Source organism: Choloepus didactylus, chromosome 1 (genome assembly GCF_015220235.1).
Source record: "Choloepus didactylus isolate mChoDid1 chromosome 1, mChoDid1.pri, whole genome shotgun sequence".
Lineage (NCBI taxonomy): Eukaryota > Metazoa > Chordata > Mammalia > Pilosa > Megalonychidae > Choloepus > Choloepus didactylus.
Window position 1 is genome coordinate 137,617,167 of NC_051307.1, and position 19,353 is coordinate 137,636,519.

Consider the following 19,353-nt stretch of genomic DNA (forward strand, 5'->3'; position numbering starts at 1 on the left):
TCTGTTGGTCTGCTTTCTGTGTGGTCCCCAAAATATGGGGATATCCTTCAGGAACTTGAGTCTTTTTAACAAGATTCCAAGGCAATGTGTGTACATTGCAATTTAAGAAGCATTGGTGTAAAGGTTCCGGGCCCAGTAGTATTTTTTGTTTGTTTGTTTATTTTTTCTGCTCTAAAACTGCCCCAGGGGATCTGGACATACCCTCATATATACAAACATGCACAGGGCATAAAATACACATGGCCATATCCCCAGAAGTTTATTTTTAAAACCCGCTTGCTTTAATATAAATAAATAAATATCCTTTGAAAATTTATTCTATGGCAACGTTAGGGTAAACAGGAACCCAGTGAACATCAAACATTATTTATAATACAATTTACAGGTATTTATCACATACCTGCTGAGTGCAAGGCACTCCAAAGTATACTAGGTTAAATAAAATTCAGCCCCTGTGCTGATCAGACAGGATTTGTTTTTCACTCACTTAGAAATGAGCCCCAAAATTGGACTGCATTGACACTTCCCATATAATGAATTTAGAATTCCTCACCCCATCCCCACTCCTGGGGCAAGGGGGAGGGTGTTACTAAAGAACAGTTTCTCACATAATATCACAGAAGCAATATATAAGATTTATTCACCCTCTTAAGTTTTGGTATCTATTTTTACATTACTTGATTTACTGTATTTCAACCAGGATCTGGAAACATTCCCAAAACTTCCTGCAGGGTTTGACATAGCTACAGTATCACCAGTGATGTAAAGTTTTATTACAATCATACTCTCAAAAAATATGAAGAACTCTGGAAAGCAGGTACTGCATAGTCATGACTATATTATTTTGAATTGATATGTATATTTCAGCCCTTTCCTTAATTTATCAAAAAAAAAATTTAAGCAGAACATGTTTTCTAGTGAGCAGGATTTGGGAACTTGGTATTCCTTCAGATTAACTATGCTAAAGCCCCTCAGAAGACAAGTATCTGGCAGTTGGCTTTTTAGCAATAGATTTTCACACTGAAATACTCATATATTATAGTTCTTAGCATAAACCAGAACATTTGCTGTTATCTACATGAATTATCAGACATTCCATAGAAAAGGAGTATTTTGATATTAGTTTATTTCTTGTTAATAAATAAAGCTGAAGTAAAATAGTTGTTACTATCAACTTGAGATTAATGGATTTGAGATGATTGAAAAATAAATGTTCTCAGAACTAAGGATGCATAAATGATCTGGGTAATATTTCCCAACCTTCAATATTATGTAGATTTCCATAGAGTTTTAAATATCTAGGAGTTCACCCACAAAAGTGGGATACAAACTTTCCAAGCTGTCTTACATCATCAAAATCTTTATTAAGTATGACTTATTCTAAGCAAGCCTTTTAGAAATCCAGGGATTATGCCAAGCTCCTACGTCTCTCCTCTATAATCTCTCCTGCTTCTCCCTTCTACTACCTTCTGTTTTTGAGGGCAAAGCTCCCTGAGCTGGAGGCAGCATTCTCGGAAATGACTAGATGATGGTCCCTGTCTCATTCAAAGGTCCCCTTCATTCACAACCCTTCCCAGGGACCACCTTGTCTCTGAGGGCTGCGCATTCCTAAAGTAGCTCTTGCCTACCAACTTCTCCTTCATGACTGGTAGGTACAAATTAAATTGACAGGGCACAGGGATGATGGGGGGAAACAGTAAAAGTTACAAAGATCTCCTGAAGGAAATACTCTACCTTCTTCCACCTTAGGAAGTGAGAATGATCTCAAAGGCAAGATGCTTGGATTTTAGTGACTCCTACAGTAATAAGGTGACACTTCTGTTCTACTGATAAATGGCAAGGTTAATCATGGGCCCATTCAAGATCTCAACATGACCCTATCCAAAAAATCTAAAAGGCTGTTTTACTCTAGCTCCACTGTTTCTGTTAAGGTAAGCTCACAAATGAGTAGAATGCAATTTGGAGAGTAATTGTTTTCACTGGATTGTGTATTCCAAGCTTTTTTCTGCTGAGCACACCCTACACAGAGGCACCTTCTAACCCAATCTTATTAACTGCAGTTTGTTTGCATATTTTTTTATTTATGCTTCCAGAAAGCATTTAAAGCAGTTCACAATGAAATCACAGTTGCTATGAGACCAAAAATAATTAACTCAAGGCAAAATCCAGGAACTGAAAAGGGGAGCATTGGGAGGTTTGGAGTACTAGAAAAACTATATCAAACTTCCCTAGCTAAGAAAATCGCCCTTCCCAGGCAAGCTTCACATGTCTGCAAAATGCATGTTTCCATTTCATTCTCCCTGATAAGTATTGAAATAATATCCATCCAAATCTTTCTAATGCAGTATTTTGTGAGTTACGTCTAAGCTGCCATGAATAAAACATACTGGCACTTGCAATTAAAAGTTTTAATCTTTGTTCACTGGAACTTTCACCCAAACCAGTTGAATAAAGGGAGTAAATTATGGAAAGTTTAATTGTAGCTGATGTATAGTTCAACTGAGTTAAATCTTACCATATTGTTCCTTTCTGTAATGAGCACAAACCACACACTTGTTTTTTCTCTGCAAAAGGTTCAAACACAATTAACTAAGTTTCTTTCTTTTTTTCTCTTTCTTCCCCTCTTCCTTTCTTTCCTTTCTTTTTTGTACCCATAACAAGCATCCTCCTTCAAAATGGTTTCCATGATTGGGCCAGAAGGCCTTTAATTTTTTTCTCTCACTCAGATTGTACCACATTTACTAAACAGATATTGTATAATTAAAGATGGGCTGCTTCTTTGAGTTCTCTAGAAGTTTTTCAACCCTACAGTCCCCGATAGTCTTTCAAAAAGTTTGTTTAATTAACACCAAAGAATAGTGGAACCATTGTTCAGGATAATCAATGAGGGGTCATTTACATGAGGGGGCTATGATGTGGTGGGAGAAGAAATTCTGGCTCAGTATAATTCACTCTGGGTCCCTTGAGCCCACACAAAAGATCTACCTTTTAGAGGCTAAGTTCCCAAGCCCCCAGTTTTAGAGAGTAAATCAGAACTATAGAACCTCTAAATCTTTTATTAACCCACAAAATAACACTATGTTCGAAGCTCAAATTAAATGGGCTTCCTCAAACTTTAAAGCCTGTAAGTATTTGGGGGTCAACACAAAGAAAAGATGCTGGAAAGTAAACTCTCTACAAAAATGTAGAGGGATTTAGATTTTTAAACATAAAAGTGACCACTGAATACTATTTGGGGAGAATAATTTTGAATTACAAAAATTTATTTAACAACAAACCATGTCTAATTTTCTGCCTTTTCAAAAGTGAGTAATGCTAAAGACATTATTTGGTTGCACTGTTGTCTCTGATTTTCACTTTTAATCCCAAGTCAATTTCGTTCAAAGGCTCAATCATCTTTTTGAGGAAGACATAGTAAGTTCCACATTTAAATAAACTTAAGTAATGACTGCTTCATAAATACAAAAATTTTGCCTTGTTTTTTTTTAACAGGGGTGGGGTTTACTTTAGGGTTCTGTGCCAAATGCATAGAGTTGAACTGAGTCCAATTCATCCTTAATTTTTGCCACATAGCAAAATTTAATGTTCGTTCAAAACAAAGGATACATCTGTTTTCATCAGCTGTTTCTTAACTTTCATTACTGAGATTTATTTTTAAAAATTGTTCTGCCCTGATAGTGTTGTTTTACTAGGATGATTTATTACTTCACATGCCCACAGAAACTGTGTGTTCCTAAAGTAATGGAAACTGAATCAAAAATAATAAGGAAAGGATGGGAACTTATTCCATTTACATTGGACTAAATGATCACTTAGAATATGTAAATGTGTTTAAATTCTCATAAAATTTTTGTTTTTCAACTGGAAGAAATATATATTCAACTACACCAAGCCAATATACAGAAAAATTGAGACATGATCAAAGGATAAAAGCAATGAAGAATGTGACTTTTTGAAATGTCATTTTAAAAAGCAGCTCAAAATTGGAGGATTGTCCACCTAAAAGAAACATTAACAGGGTTTTTGTTGATTTAGTCTCTGCTTTGTTCCCCAAATAAGGAGATTGGGCAGCTTGCCTTCTCAATGTTCTGTTTAAAAAAATTATTGAATCCTAGCTTTTGACATGATAAACTAAAGACATTTGATAACTACTTTCTCTGCAAGCATTTTTCATTGCTATGTTTTAGGAGAGCATAGTCCTGTCTGTCTGGGAAGCATAATTTTAAAAGAATGAAATTTTCTTAATTATACAATTAACTTGGACTTTATAATTTAACCCTTACTGCCTTGCCTGTTTCAGTAACAGCAAGTTTTTGCAGAATTGAAAATGCTGTAATAGCAGAATATTTTTTACATCAGAAACAGGAAAAACTTGAAAAAGACTGAGAAGTAATTACAACGGGAAAAAGATCTAGATATCTAGAGGTAATGGTAGATAGTCAACTAAAATTAGGTTTAGCATTTTGACTTGCTTATGCAACACTTGTAAAAAGTGCATCAGGCTTTTTTTGGTAATATGTTGAGCATATTTCACTTCTGGGTAAACTTTTTGCAGGTTACCAAAACAAAGGGTCATGTTTGCTTACATTAAGCTGTTTCGGGTTTTAAACTTCTAAATCTTTATCAACTGACAAAATAAATTAACTGGGAAAAACTGAGGGGCTATATAACTTCTGGAAAAACTTTGGATTCTGTGATAATTCAAATATGTCTCTATTTGCAGTTAGAGTTTTTGACACAGGTAATAATAGGCAACATTTCTTTAGCATTTCAGTGCACCAGGCACTGTTCTGAACTCTTTATGTTTTTCACTCATTTAACCCTCACAACCAGCTTCTGAGGTAGGTACTATTATTAACCCTGTTTCATAAACTGAGCAATGGAAAGTTAAGTAACTTGCCCAAAGCTCGTGGCTGGGCCCTGACCCTGCCAGGATTCAAACAGGAAGGGGGCCCCTGAGCTCGGCGGGGTGACTACACTGCAGCCCCACACACGCCTGCCCAGGTGACTGAGATGCCGCTGTGATGGCTTTTCACGGCACTGTCACCTTTCCATTCTCTGAGGATAGAGTTTTCCATATTAATATTTATCCAAAGGACATTTTTCACACTTATTGACACTCTCCTTCATTTGCCTCGCTGGTCTCTTCCTCCCAACCCTGCTCTGCATGCAGTAAAGAAAGCGTCTTTATTCAACATTCAGCCACATCCCTCTACCAAGGAAAGGTATTAGGCAGTAGAACCCTGTAGGCTGCTAGTAGAAGGAGACTCAGAAGGAGCTAAAAGTCTTCCTCATGGGGTGTGGTTCCAGAGAGCTGAGCAGAGGCTGGATGGAGAAAGTAAGCAAAGTGCTCAGACGGACCAGCCGAATGCAACAGAAAATCAGTGCTAACAGGTCTTGAGTGACTGTCTCAGTCATCGTTTTAGATTGTCTATGGGAAGTGACTTTAAACTCACCCATCGATGAGATTATCTGAAATGTTGTTAAAGGATAATGTCCCAAATTCTGGACAGACAGCAGAATGTGAGGTACAATATTCCAGTCCAGTATATCATGCCCAGTATATCTGGTATACTGGTTCCACGTTCAGAATAATAGGGCAAAGAATCACATGCCTCCAATAAATAGAACTTTACCTGTTCCAAAGTGATTCCTGCTGATCAAAATGGCTTTAAAAACCCGATATCGGTTTTCTCTGCAACAGAGATATGTGCAGGAAGAAGGGAGATGTAGTGCGGAAGGGCACACAGATGCCTTCAATTGTACTGATAATATTCTATTTCATTATATACTTATATTTGTATATATTATTTCATATGTAGTATATATTCCATAGTGTAAAGAAAAAAAGTAGTAGAAGAAAAAGAACCATTGAGCATTTACTATGTTCCAGATAGTATGCCTGGTATTAAAAACAATCATATTTGTCATAAAACAATCAGGATTCACCAAATGACATTTTTTTTCAATTTTATTGAGATATAGTCACACACCACACAAACCATCTAAACTGTATAATCACGAACTCACAGCATCAACACATAGTTGTGCATACATCCCTATGATCAATTTTAGAACATTTTCATTACTCCAGAACAGAAATAAGAATGAGAAATAAAACCCAAATCCTCCTATACCACCTTATCCACCCCATCATTGACCCATAGTATTGGTGTAGTAAATTTGTTACTGTTGATGAAAGAATATTAAAATATTACTATTAACTATAGTCCGTAGTTTGCAATAGCTATGTTTTTTTCCCATATACCCCTATATTATTTTTTTTAACTTGTAGTAGTTCATGCAAGGTTTTATTTATATTTGTAGTGTTAATCAGTGATATACGTGACTTTAAACAACCACTTTCAATCAAATTCAACTACCATATGATGCTATTACTTATAATCCCAATAATGCACTACCATCACCTCTATCCATTACCAAACATTTAAGTTCAACCTCATTAACAATTAGGTAACCACTCCCCCTTCTCTAGCTTCTATCTTAAGTTCCCTATATTCTACATTTTAAGACTCTAAATTTATATGTTCTAGTTAGTTCATATTAGTGAAATCATAAAATATCTGCCATTTTTTTTTCTGGTGTATTTCACTCAGAATTATGCCCTCAAGGTTCATCCATGTTGTCACATGCTTCAGGACCTCATTCCTTCTTACTGTTGCATAATAGTCCCTCGTATGTATGTACTACATTTTGTTTATCCACTCATCTGTTGATGGATTCTTGGTTTGTATCTATCTTTTGGCAATTGTGGACAATGCCATTGTGAACATCAGTGTGCAAATGTCTGTTCATGTCCCAGATCTTCTGGGTATATACTGAGTAGCAGAATTTCTGGGTTATGGAGCAAATCAATATTTAGTTTTCTGAGGAACCACTGAACTGTCTTCCATAGTGACTCTACCATCTTACATTCCTACCAGCAGTGAATAATTGTTCCTATTTCTCTACATCCTCTCCAACATTTGTAGTTTCCTGTTTGTTTAATAGTGGCCATTCTTATAGATGTGAGATGTTATCTCATTGTGGTTTTGATTTTCATTTCCCTGATAGCTAAAGAATATGAACATCTTTTCATGTGCTTTTCAGCCCAAATGACTTATTTTTAATTCATTGATATTTCTGGTATCATAAGATAATATTAAAATAAGAGTTAACAATCGATTGCTACGATTTTTTAGGATAGAGTGTGTCCCTCCACACCCCCCAAAAAATTGTTGATTTTCTAATCCCCAGGGCTTCCGAATATGAACTTATTTGGAAATAGGGTCAATACAGCAGTCTCTCGCTCCAGAAAACTTCACTTGGCTCCAGTTGCTCAGAGTAAGGGCATGTACCCATCTCGTGGTGGCAAGAGAGGCTGAGAAACTGAATAACTGTCATTTTCACCTTATAATGGGAGACAGTCTCTACAGTAAGAAAGACAGTATAGGGTGAGATAAGACTGTTGACAGGAAATCAAAAGTGTCTGCCACAGAATTGCTAGCTCCAATTCAAAGATGAATAAACTGAGGCTGAAGGTAGTTAAATAAGATGCTAAACATTATACAGCTAACAAAGAACAGAATCAGAAATCATCCCAAGTTTGTTTCAATACAACCATCCCAAAAGAAGGGAGGAAGATAAAAAGTCCTACTTTGCTGAAAGACATTAGGTTTCACCAGGCCCATATTTGGTTCCAGAGCTGTGCCCACGACTGGTGGGGGTGTTGGTCATGATTTTCAACAACAGTAATCATTACTCTATGCCAGGCAACATACTAGGCACTGGAGATACAAAGATAAAAGATGACATGGTCCAGCCTTTGAGGAGCTCACTGGGGAAAAGAAACAGCTTGACATACACTTCAGTCAAGGAAGTCAGGGCTGTTGTTAAGATGTAACCACAGATCTGAGAAGCACAGATATGAGCAACTGACTTTGGCTGGCAGAGTCAGGCAGGGTTTCACAGAAGAGGAGACGTTTGAATTGGTTTAAAGGTGTGGCTAGAGTGTACAAGGAAGAGAAGGGGAAGAAGGGCTTCCAGTAGCCAAAAGTTTGCCCTAACGGAAGCCATCTGTTTCTGATGGAAACTGAACTGTTAATGGAGGTAGGGAAATAGAAAAAGTCTTTAGTGGTATTCTTTCAAAATGGTCATGAATACCTAGTAGCAATCAACTCCAAAATAAAGCAGATTTTATTATTCCCAATTAACACCGCTTCATAAATGTCTTACCAAGGACATCAGTATCTATTTTTTAAAAAGGGATTCACAGATAAGTTTTTCTTTCTACTCTCTCATAATTACAATCCTCATTCAGGGAGGGCTTCCTAATTCAGTATCCCAGACAAGATGGATACCTTCTTTTAAAAAGTGACCTGGTCCAGTGGGCAGGGGAAAGAGGGCAGAAAAGCTGGTGCCACAACTGGAACTGGAAGAGCTGCCAACTAAAAGCGGCTCCAGAGATGGGCCGGCGGCTGTGAGGTGCATCTTTATTTCCTAAAGGAGTTGATCATGTCAGAAGGAAAAGAAGCTCTCTGTGTAGGCTGCTGTCTGTGGAAATCTGGGAGACAATAAAATAGCATTCAGTTCTATAGGGAGCTTCTTTGGATCCAGCTATGGTGAAAAATGTTTCAGAAAGGCAAACGACGACACAGTAATAGCAGTTCCCAAAGTAGTGAAACCAGTACTAAGAGCAAGTCTGTAGATTCCAGCCTTGGGGGACTCTCCCGATCCAGTGCCATAGTCAGCCTCAATACAGGTTCCACCAAAAGCTCAGGACAAAGCAACAATAATTCAGATACCTGTGCAGAATTTCCAATAAAGTATGTTGGTGCCATTGAGAAACTGAAAGTCTCTGAGGGAAAAAGTCTTGAAGGTCCACTCGACCTGATAAATTATATAGATGTTGCCCAGCAAGATGGAAAGTTGCCTTTTGTTCCTCTGGAGGAAGAATTTATTATGGGCAAACGTTTCCAAGTATGGTATAAAAGTGTCAACACCAGATCAGTATGATGTTCTGCATAGGCATGCTCTATGTTTAATCATCCGGATGGTGTGCTACGATGATGGTCTGGGGGCAGGAAAAAGCTTACTGGCTCTGAAAACCACAGACACAAGCGATAACGAATATAGCCTATAGGTTTATCAGTGCAACAGCCTGGTGAGATTTTAAATTACCTTGATTTGTTTTTGTTATTTCATCAGATGAAGTGGCAAAACCCAGACTCTTATTTCGTCTTTTCAAAGACGGAAGAGGTGCTATCCATATTTTATCTAATACCTGGTATAATAATAATTCATGAGTCTTAGGCCCTAGGTCAGCCAGCTTTCCCGAGTGCAGCAAAGGTGGTGAACTCTTGCCTTTAGGCTCAGTAGTAGCACTCACCTGTGTCTACCTTTAAAGGTTTAAGGTAAACGTAAAGCAAGTGGGGAAAGTGGTGTGTTGGGTTTCCATGAGGCAGAAGGCTCTGAGGGGCTGCAGCAAGGGCCACCCGTGCAGGGAACATCAGCTGTGCTGTTAACCAGGGCAGGCAGGTGGCGAGGGCCTTGCACAGCTGCTGAGGGGGCAGAGGAGAGGTGTAGAGGGTCAGGTCAACTCAGGAAGGGATGCATGAGCATTGCTGTAACTGTGTCTTTTCACTTAGGAAGAAGCACAAGTAATCTGTAAAGTTTTATCCACTGCTTTTGACTCTGTATTATCATCCAAGAAATCCTGAATTCTGCCATCAAGTGGAAGTCAATTTCATTTGGAAGAAAGCTCAGAAGTTTTCTAAATAGTTCTTTTTCAATCTGCAACATTGAAGTATTATGGAAATTTGAAGCAATCCATTGTTCTAGATTTTTTGAAGAGGAAATGTGTAAAATATTGATCATTATTTTTTATAATAAAATGTGTCTAGTGCCACCCCCCTCCCACCCACCCCCCAAAAAAGTGACCTGACTCAAGCATCTTCATATTTCTTTTATGGTAAGAAAAGAGGAAGGAAAAAAAGTGTTTGTGAATATGTCAGTGCAACCCACTCTTTTCATATCCTGCTGTGAACCACTGAGTTGCAAGCAGAAAACACCTGAGTTGGGCTACTTCCACAAAATAATCTGTAGTGGGGTGAAGAATTAGTATGTGGCTGAAAAACTGGGCTCAAATAGATTTGGATGTGTAGTAACTTCATGATGAAAGAAAGTTTCAGTTAGTTTAAAGGCAATGAGAAATTGTGTCTGTGGTGGAAAGTAGAAGGAAAAACAAACAGGAAGATATGCTGGAGACAAAATTTCATCTGACCTCGGTGAAGTTGAACTTCCATTTCTCTGGGCAGGATTGTAACAGATGAATAGCAAGTCATCTCTTAAATCATTTGGCTGTCTTTCAGGACTCTGATCTGTTGAGGTGAAAGTAGATATTTTCCTTTTATAGGATATCCATAAGAATCTGAGATGCATACATGGCAAGGTACATTTATGGTGATATGTCATCATGTTCACCAGCAACCTGAGTCTATTGAGCAGAGTCCTCTAAGGTGAGATAATTTCCACCTTCCCACAGATTCTGGAGTAGGGAGAGGAATCATCCTGATTTGCCCAGGCTTGAGGGGTTTCCTGGGATGCAGGACTTCCAGAACTAAATCTAGGAAAATCCTGGGCCAACAAGAAATAGTTTGCCCCCTACTCCAGAGCCTCTCTCAGTTAAAGAAGAATCAGAGTGGGGGAGGGGCCAGTACAAAACTCTTCACCCCTTGCTCTAGAGGTAGCACCTTTATCATCATTAGGAAAGAGACTTTTGCAGAATAAATACACCCCCATGCAGTCAAGCACCACTCAGGCCCTACTCAGGTTTTTGAGGGTTCCTAAGCAAAGCCTGGGGTTGCCTTGGGAAAACTTCACTGAGAAAGCATTAACATTAAGCTCCATTGATTGTCATTTCTAATGGTCTCTCTTTGGTGTGTGTGGAGATGTCCAAAGACTATGGCTGTGAAGAAAGATAATGTTTTGGCCCAATAAAAGAAGCATGAATAACAGATGCTCAGGAAATAAACTAGTTTCATTCAGACAGCCAAGTATATTATTTCTTATTACTCTTTAGTAAATTGTTAAAGCCAAGTGGGAAGAAAAGTGTGGATTGTAGAGCCAAATCCATATATCCTAAAGTAGCAAATTCTCAAATTTTCAGGTTTAAGAGTCTATATACACCAGTGGTTCTCAACTCCCTGGTTGCACATTAGAATCATCCGGGACACTTTAGAAATTCCTATACCTGGATCCTATCTATTCCAATAAAATTAAATAGGAATGGGGGGGGTGGAGTTGGTTTACTGAGCATTAGACTTATTCTAAAACTTCCCAGTTATTCTAATGTATAGCCAGGGTTGAGAACCATTGACAAAGATGATAATGTTGAAAAGGGATAAAGGGGTCTCCAGAGGCTTCCAGGTTCAGAGGGAAGAGCATTGTAATCAGTTGGTGTTGCCTGCCAGGGGTGGAGGAAGCAGGGAGGATTGCGGCAAAACTATACTAAATAGGTCTTTATCAGCCTTGGCCAAGTGGAATTCAGACTCTGGAATCAGACAGATCTGGATTCAATCATGGCTCTTTCATTTATGATTGTATTGCTCAATGTAAACTATGTCAGATTATTGTCCTTCTGATACCCATTTTCCAAAGTTGTTGGAAGGATTAAGTGAGGAAGCATATGTCAAATAGGTGATGCTTAGTAAAGGGAAACTAACATTATTATAACCAGTCCACCACACTTTCCTTTTTGGCCACTTTTTGAGTTGCCTTGTGTTTTCCTGACAAAGGATAACAGAGAAGCTTTAAGAGACAGGAATAGCAGTATTTTAAAACAAAGTGATAACATTGATAAAAACAAATGATATGGCTAATACAGTTTTGTAAGCCTATAAACTAGTCCAGGAGTCAGAAAATTACTGCCCCAGGGTCAAATCTAGTCACACCCATTTGTTTACTTATTGTTTCAAATTGCTTTCCCACAACAGAGAAAACCAAAAATGTTTACTATTTGGCCCCTTACAGAAAAAGTTTGATGACCCTTAATTCTAGTTCATCAATTCTCAATGTGATCCATGGACTCCTGAGACTCTTTCAAGGGATCCATGAGGTCAAAGATATTTTCAAAATAATACTGACATTATTTTCTTTTTTGCTGTGTTAACATTTGCATTGCTGGAACAAAAGCAGTGGTGGGTCCCTGGATCCTGGGGAAGTGGCTTTTTATGTCCCTTTCTCACCCCTAGGAAGATGCATCACAGGCTGGATCCCAGGGTAGCATAATAATAATAAGAAGAAGAAGAAGAAGAAGAAAAATAAATAAATAAATAAATAAGTAAGTAAGTAATGGTGAGTAAAACTGCTGGTGCCAGTGGCACCAAACTGTACTCAGAGTCATTGTATTCTTCCCCACCACAGACTTACAGGAGAAAAAATAATCCAGTTTCACTTAACTCAGGGTATTTTACCCCAGCACCACTGACATTTGGGGCCAGATAATCTCGGCTGTGGAGGGCTGTCCTGTGCATTGCAGTATGTTTAGCAACATCCCTGGCCTCTATCCACTGATGCCATTAACCCTCCCTCCCACTCCCCCAGTTGTGACAACCTAAAATGTCTCCAGACATTGCCAAATGTCCAATGGGGGATAACATTGCTTCCTTTCTCCACCCCCCAACCCCGTCGTTTCCCCTTGCCTGTCTTAAGAACCACTGACTTAACTTGATGAAGCAGAAAAACCTATTAATTTTATTAAATTTCAACTCTTGAGTACGCAACTTTTTAATATTCCGTGTGGTTAAATAGGAAGTTTGTATTGGCTCAGCACTTCTGCTGCATAATGAAGTATAGTGGTCATCTTGTGCCATTGGGTTGCCAGCTAAACTAGCCACTTGTGCCATTGGGTTGCCAGCTAAACTAGCCACTTTATTCATTGAACACTGTTTTTATTTAAAAGAATGACTGACAAGCAAACTATGGTTATTCATACTTGGATATTTGGTAGATGTTATCTTGAAAATTAAAGAACTGAATCTTTCCCATCAAGAAAAACAACTGTCAGTATTTGTTGCCAGTGATAAAATTTGAGCTTTCAAATGAAAATTGGAATTTTAGAAAATTTGTTTCTGTCACTGTAAACTTGGCAGTTTTCCAATACTTAAAGACCTTTCTGATGAGATCATTGGTGATATTAATAAATGTGATTTTTAAGATAATATATAATTAAATGTATCATTGTTTGGAAGATATGCATAATTTAGCAATCTGATATTTCGCCAAATCACCGATGCTTAAGTTACAAAATCACGCATGAGTAAAAGATACATTCAAAGTGCAAGAGACACCAATTTAATGTAATAAGGTTCAAAAAGTTAGTTAATACTGTACAGTGCAACTAGCCTTTAAGAAAATACCACTTATTGAATTTTTGGTGTAGTATCAAAGATGAATGTCTACAATTATCAAGACTATTTTGAAAACAGTTCTTTTTCCAACTACATCTCTGTTTGAGGCCAGATTTAACAGATGACATATAGAAGCAGATATGAGAATATAGCTGACTTCTATTAAGCAGTCACTAAAAAGATTTGCAAAAATATAGAGCAATAGCACTCTTCTCACTACTTTTTCTTTTGGAAAATGTTATTTTTTCATGAAAATATGTTATTTAACATGTAATAGCTTTATTACTGTTATTTTGAAATGACTTAATAAATATTTTTTAATTTCTCAGTTTTAACTTCTAATATGGTAAATATCAACAGATAGAACCCAGATAAACAAAAGCTCTTTGGAGTCCTCGATAATTTTAAGAGGGTAAAGTGGTCCTGAGACCAAAGGGTCTGAGAACCACTAATCTATTTTGTATTTACAGAATATCTACCATGTTTACATCACTAAGTCAAAAATAATTAAATGAAAAGGGCCATATAACTCTGATGATGACCAAGATGTAGAAAAATAGAGTGGAAAATGTTTCATTGGTGGGTTTGGCTTTTCTGAGGAGAGACACTGGGGATATAGCCAGCTAGAGTACAGCTCTAGAGATAGGACATGTGTGACCTCAAGCAAGTTATTCTTCAATCTGTGCCTCAGTTTCCTTCTCTGCAAAATGGCAGCAATCCTAGCATTATTTGGAGGATTGCATGAGTAAATACTTAGAAACCATGTAGAATATACTTGGCCATTAGTAATTTAATAATAATTAGTTTATTTCAGAAGGGATGGGGTTAATCCCCCAGTTAAGCCATACAGGTGGTGCTGACCCTGTCCCCACAGTGGGATTACTGAAAGCAGAAAAATGCAGTCACTGGCCCCCAGAGAAAAAATATCACGGAACCAAGAAAGAAATTGGAATCTCCTAACTTGCTTTTCACCCTTACATCACACTTTCTAATCCAAAATTGCATCTCTTACCCCAGCAAGATACATGGATGTGGTCCAAGGACTCAGCACAAACAATGTGAGGTTGGCTTGGTTTCATATGTTAGTTCCAGAGCAGTTATAATTTTTCTTATTCCCATACTGTGATTAATTTCCCCTTCACTGGAGTTTCCTACCAGCTCAGTTTGGCTGCCAGAAGATCATTCAGAATTCTGTTGATTTCAGCAAACACCCATACATCCACCTTCACCTTTAGGAAGAAGTATGCTTTAAGAAAGGGCTTGCTGATTTTTACAGTGAGAAGGCTTCTTAATAAAACCATCAAGAACACTTCTTGGATAAGCAAATGAAATATTTATGGAATGGCTAAAAAAAAATGCTGAAGACGAATGTGAGTCTGAAGCTGAAGAAAGTTCCCTGGAATTTGAAATTACGTTCTCAGCAGGGCACACGGTAGAAAAAATGTCAAATCTCCTGAGATCCAGTTCCTATATATTCCTACCTCCCTGTATCAAGCAGGACAAATTTTACTTTAATTACTTTTGATGAGAATTTTGGGTTTACATTTAAAACCTTGTTGAACTCAAAATCACCTTCTCTGTAAGATCTGACCTGACCACACGACTTCAAATGGATTCCCCTCCTTGGGACTTTCCCTTTTATTTTTCTTTGAAACCCTTTTTTTTTCCATCCAACACACGCTATGTGATACATACGCATTTTGTTTATTGTCTGTCTGCCTCTTATGGTGGCAGGGAATTTTGTCCTTTTTCTTCAGTGCTGTGTTCCTAGCTTCTAGAACAGAGCCTGGCACATAGTAGGAACCACACATCCAACATTTGCCTTTAATTGGGGAATAGAAAATGTCCCTGTGATTCACTGCATACCTTGAACTCACTCACCCGGTCATTGCATGAATGAATGTGTCTATGTTGCAAAACACTATTAGACTTAAGAACATTTAAGTGTTCTTAGGCAACTTGCAGTTGTATGAGCCAAGGAATGAAATGGGCTGTCGGAAATTTGTTTTAATAGCCTTGATTTCTTATATTAGTATCCTTCAATGAATAAATAGCTCTTCAACTAGCTCTCTACTTCATGGATGTACAGTCCTCTGTCCCACACAACCAAATAGGATGCTGTGCCCCAGCAGTGCTTAACAAATAATTATTAAGGGGTTGGCAGATGTACCTCACTTCCCTAAAGGATGTATCCCAGGGCAATTGTACTGGAAGTCAAGTATTAAAGACTAGGGAACTCCAATACTTAAATCTGTTCTGTAAAAAACATTTCTAGTGAAGCACAGAATTTCTTTGCAACTATATATTTTATTTGCAAGTTCATATTTTGACATACAAGATTTGCTTAAATCAATGAATCAAGACACACCAACTGGGTGTAGATGCTACAGGCTCAATTCTGTGTCTGGCATATGTGTTCACATATGTGAACTAGCCCCTTTGGGAGACTTCACTGGTACATGTAACAATTAGGAAATTATTAATGAAAGGGGGGTTGCAAGTCCTTTATAGGCAATCCTCTCATTCATCTTTGTCATCTAGAGTCTAGCATAGGCACATTATAGGCCCCCAATACCTATTTCGTTATTAAATGAAAGCATAAATAAATGATCACATGTAATTAAATACTAAACAAAATAGAAAACATAGTCTACAACGCAGTGAAATTTAGACAGAAGGGTTCTCAGGTGATGGCTTCACGGAGGACACAGGACAGGAATTTCTTGAAGGAAATGAAGGTTTTGAATGCTAGAACAGAGGAATAAGGGAATTCCTAACTGCAAAAATTATTTAGAACTGTACACCTACTAGATAGAAGAATTTTGATCCTCCACCTCCAATATTTATTTATTTACAATTATATATATGTTCTACTGCACTAATATGAAAAAATTTGAATAGACCAAAAAAATACAGCACTTCAAAAGAGGAGTTAAAGATGAAAAATCCATATTTTAAATTGTTTGTATTTTATTTATTAATTGCATATCATTATTGATGGTGGGCAAAAATCTACATTTCAAATAATCTTGATAATTTTGACTTTTTTTTGACAACTTCTAGTCCTGTTGGATTATATCATCATTTTAATCTTGTGTTCTGGTTTGCTAAAGCAGCTGGAATGCAAAATACCAGAAATGGATTGGCTTTTATAAAGGAGATTTGCTAGGTTACAAATTTACAAAGGCCATAAAAGTGTCCAAACTAAGGCATCAACAAAAGGAAAGGCTGATGGCGTCCAGAACACCTCTGTCAGCTGGGAAAGCATGTGGCTGGCATCTGCTGGTCCTTTGCTCCCTGGTTGCATTGCTTTCAGCTTCTGATTCCAGTGGCTTTCTCTTTAAGCATCTGCAGTTTCTCACTTAGTTTCTCCAGGCAAACTCTGGGCTTCATCTCTTAGCTTAGCAATTCCAAATGCCTGGTTTCAACAGCTATCTCTAAAATATCTCTGGGTGTTTTCTCTCTAAGCATCTCTCTGAGCTTTCTTGAAAATGTCTCTGCCTTTTATCCTCCCATAGAAGATGCCCGTAAACTAATTAAGACCCACCTTGAATGGGCGGGGTCACACTTCCATGGAAGTAATCTAATCAAGGCCCCACCCATAATTGGGTGGGTCAACTCTCCATAGAAACAACACAATCAAAAGATCCCACCCACAATAGGCCTGCCCCCACAAGATTGCATTAAAGAACATGGCTTTTTATGGGGTACACAATGGATTCAAACCAGCACACCTTGTAACACATCTCCTACACCTAATTAATAGGTGTAGATGTGTCAGCTGAGTCATTGTCTTGTCATTCACTCACACCCACATTATTCATATTGTCCTTAATCTTCAGTTTCTTCAAAGGGACCTATTTAAGTCACATGTCCATTGTGAGAGTTAGTTTGGTGAAAGCTAGATCATATAATATACTCACTCTACTCACATAAAACCTATAATGTGCAAGTTGCTTCTGGTAAAGAAAATGAGTGTGGATAACCTGTGAAGAGGGGGTACACTTTGCATGCCAAGGTGGTACGTGACCATCATATGACAGAGATGGATGAGGGTACAAGAGTCGACACCCATTTGGAGACCATTGACCACGTGCCCAGTGTGGAGGGGTGGAGTTAACGAGTCACATAGTTGTGCACACGGCCCCTTGGTGTTGGAAGGGGTGGATGTGTGGGGTCAGATCGCTAATGGTGCTTGAGAGGTTTTGACCTAACAAGTTAGACTAATGGGAACATTTGCATATTTTTAAGGAAGAAGTAACTAACAAGAGGAAATTTTTATTCAAAAAAAGTTTATATTGGAAACCAGGGAAGAAATTTAAAACCCCAAAAGAAGTAGACTCTGAGGAACCATGAATGAAATTTATTATTTAGCTTTAGCCAGCTCTGTAAGCAAACTCCCTATAGAATTTTCATTTGATGGCCATGGAACTCTGATTTTCTTTTAAAACACCTACTTTTTTTCCTATATTGTTCTTGGCAGGAGACAGCCAGGAACTGCCTGACATACCTGGTGAGCCAGCTGGCCAACATGGAACATTCGTTTCACCATATTCTCCTGCTGGAGATTAAGAGCCTCACGGATGCCTTCTCTTCCATCCTGGGCCCTCAGAGCAGAGATATCTTCCGCATGAGCAACAGCTTCACTGCCATTGCCAGGCTCCTTACCCGACAACTGGAAAATGCCAAGGCTAGAGGTGGCAGGTGAGCAGGGGTTCCTGGGTGCCTCAGGGGTCTGTTGTGAATCCCTGGAGATACAAAACAGACAGCTATGCTTTCCCACAAAGGCACGAAACATCCCAAAGAAAGCCAAACCCACTATCTCAGCATGTGGTAACTTCTGAAAAAATTACAGCATGTGCTAGAATTTTTTCTAATCTGTGGAAACAAGAAAGTGAGGGAAAAAGTTCTAGAAGGTGCAAAAAATATGCTAAAGGAATAAGAATGTGGTTCAAATAATTATGTTTTGTATCACTCATTTATTCATTCAACAAGCACTTAATGATGCCATGTACCAGGAATTCTGCCAGAACCTAGACATGTATAAAGAGATAAGACATCATCTCTGCCCCTAAGAAGCTCACTGTCTAGTAGAGGATACAGACATTTAAATGCATAGTTACTGAATAGTGGGTAAGTGATGCTAAGCAAGATGAGTTCAAGGAGTTTGGGGAACACAGAGTTGTTGGTAGCTGCATCTGCTTGGAAGGGAGGGGGTGGGAAGCCGAGATCAGGGAAGGCTTCCCAGGGGAGGTTATATTTTGAACCGATTCCTGAAAAAATGATCAGATCAAATCAGGCTGTCTTTTGGACATCCTGTAAAAGATCTTGAAACTTTCTGGAAACAGAAGTCATTTTGTATGACTAGAATATGTGTTACAAAGGGAGCAACACTAGGAGAGGCTGACAGATAAATTGGTAGTTAGGGACCACATCATGGTTGGCCTTACAAATACCTTCTTACAGAGTTTGAGTTTGGCCCTATTCTAAGAAATGAAGAGTCACTGTGGAGTTCTGTATATGGCAGGATGTGATCAGATCCGTGTTTTAGAAGCTCACTCTGTCCTCAGTGCAGAGAATGTCTCAGGAACAAGCAAGCTAGGAACAGGTCAAATGAGGGAAGGACAGAAAAGAATCCACTAGATCTGGCCTGGAAGAAGTTAGTGATCATCACAGTGAGTGAGCTGTCAGTATTATGACTCGACAGATAACAGAATGGGTGGAGCTGAAGAGAGAGAGGGGAAACAGTGCACAAAACTGGCTCTTTCTAGAAGTTTGCCTGTAGAAGAAAATAAAGACTGTGTAAGAATGCTATATTTTGAATCAGGAGAAATTTGAAGATTTGTGACCTTTAGAAGACACAAAGTATTTTCAAATAGGTTATCTCATTTGGTGCTCAAAACAACCCTTCAAGGAAGGAAAGGCAGATATCATTATTCCTGTT

General features: G+C 38.2%; 1 protein-coding gene and 1 pseudogene across 2 annotated transcripts in view; both read left to right on the forward strand.

Annotated features, from left to right (window-relative positions):
• VEPH1 (ventricular zone expressed PH domain containing 1) overlaps positions 1-19,353 on the forward strand; it is a 228,866-nt gene that overhangs the window by 97,955 nt on the left and 111,558 nt on the right. For both annotated transcript variants that reach the window (XM_037841936.1, XM_037841933.1), the window contains exon 7: positions 17,893-18,113. In XM_037841936.1, the coding sequence (XP_037697864.1) occupies positions 17,893-18,113 (221 nt within the window). The remainder of the gene's footprint in view (positions 1-17,892; positions 18,114-19,353) is intronic.
• On the forward strand, positions 8,629-9,822 carry LOC119538788 (annotated as a pseudogene).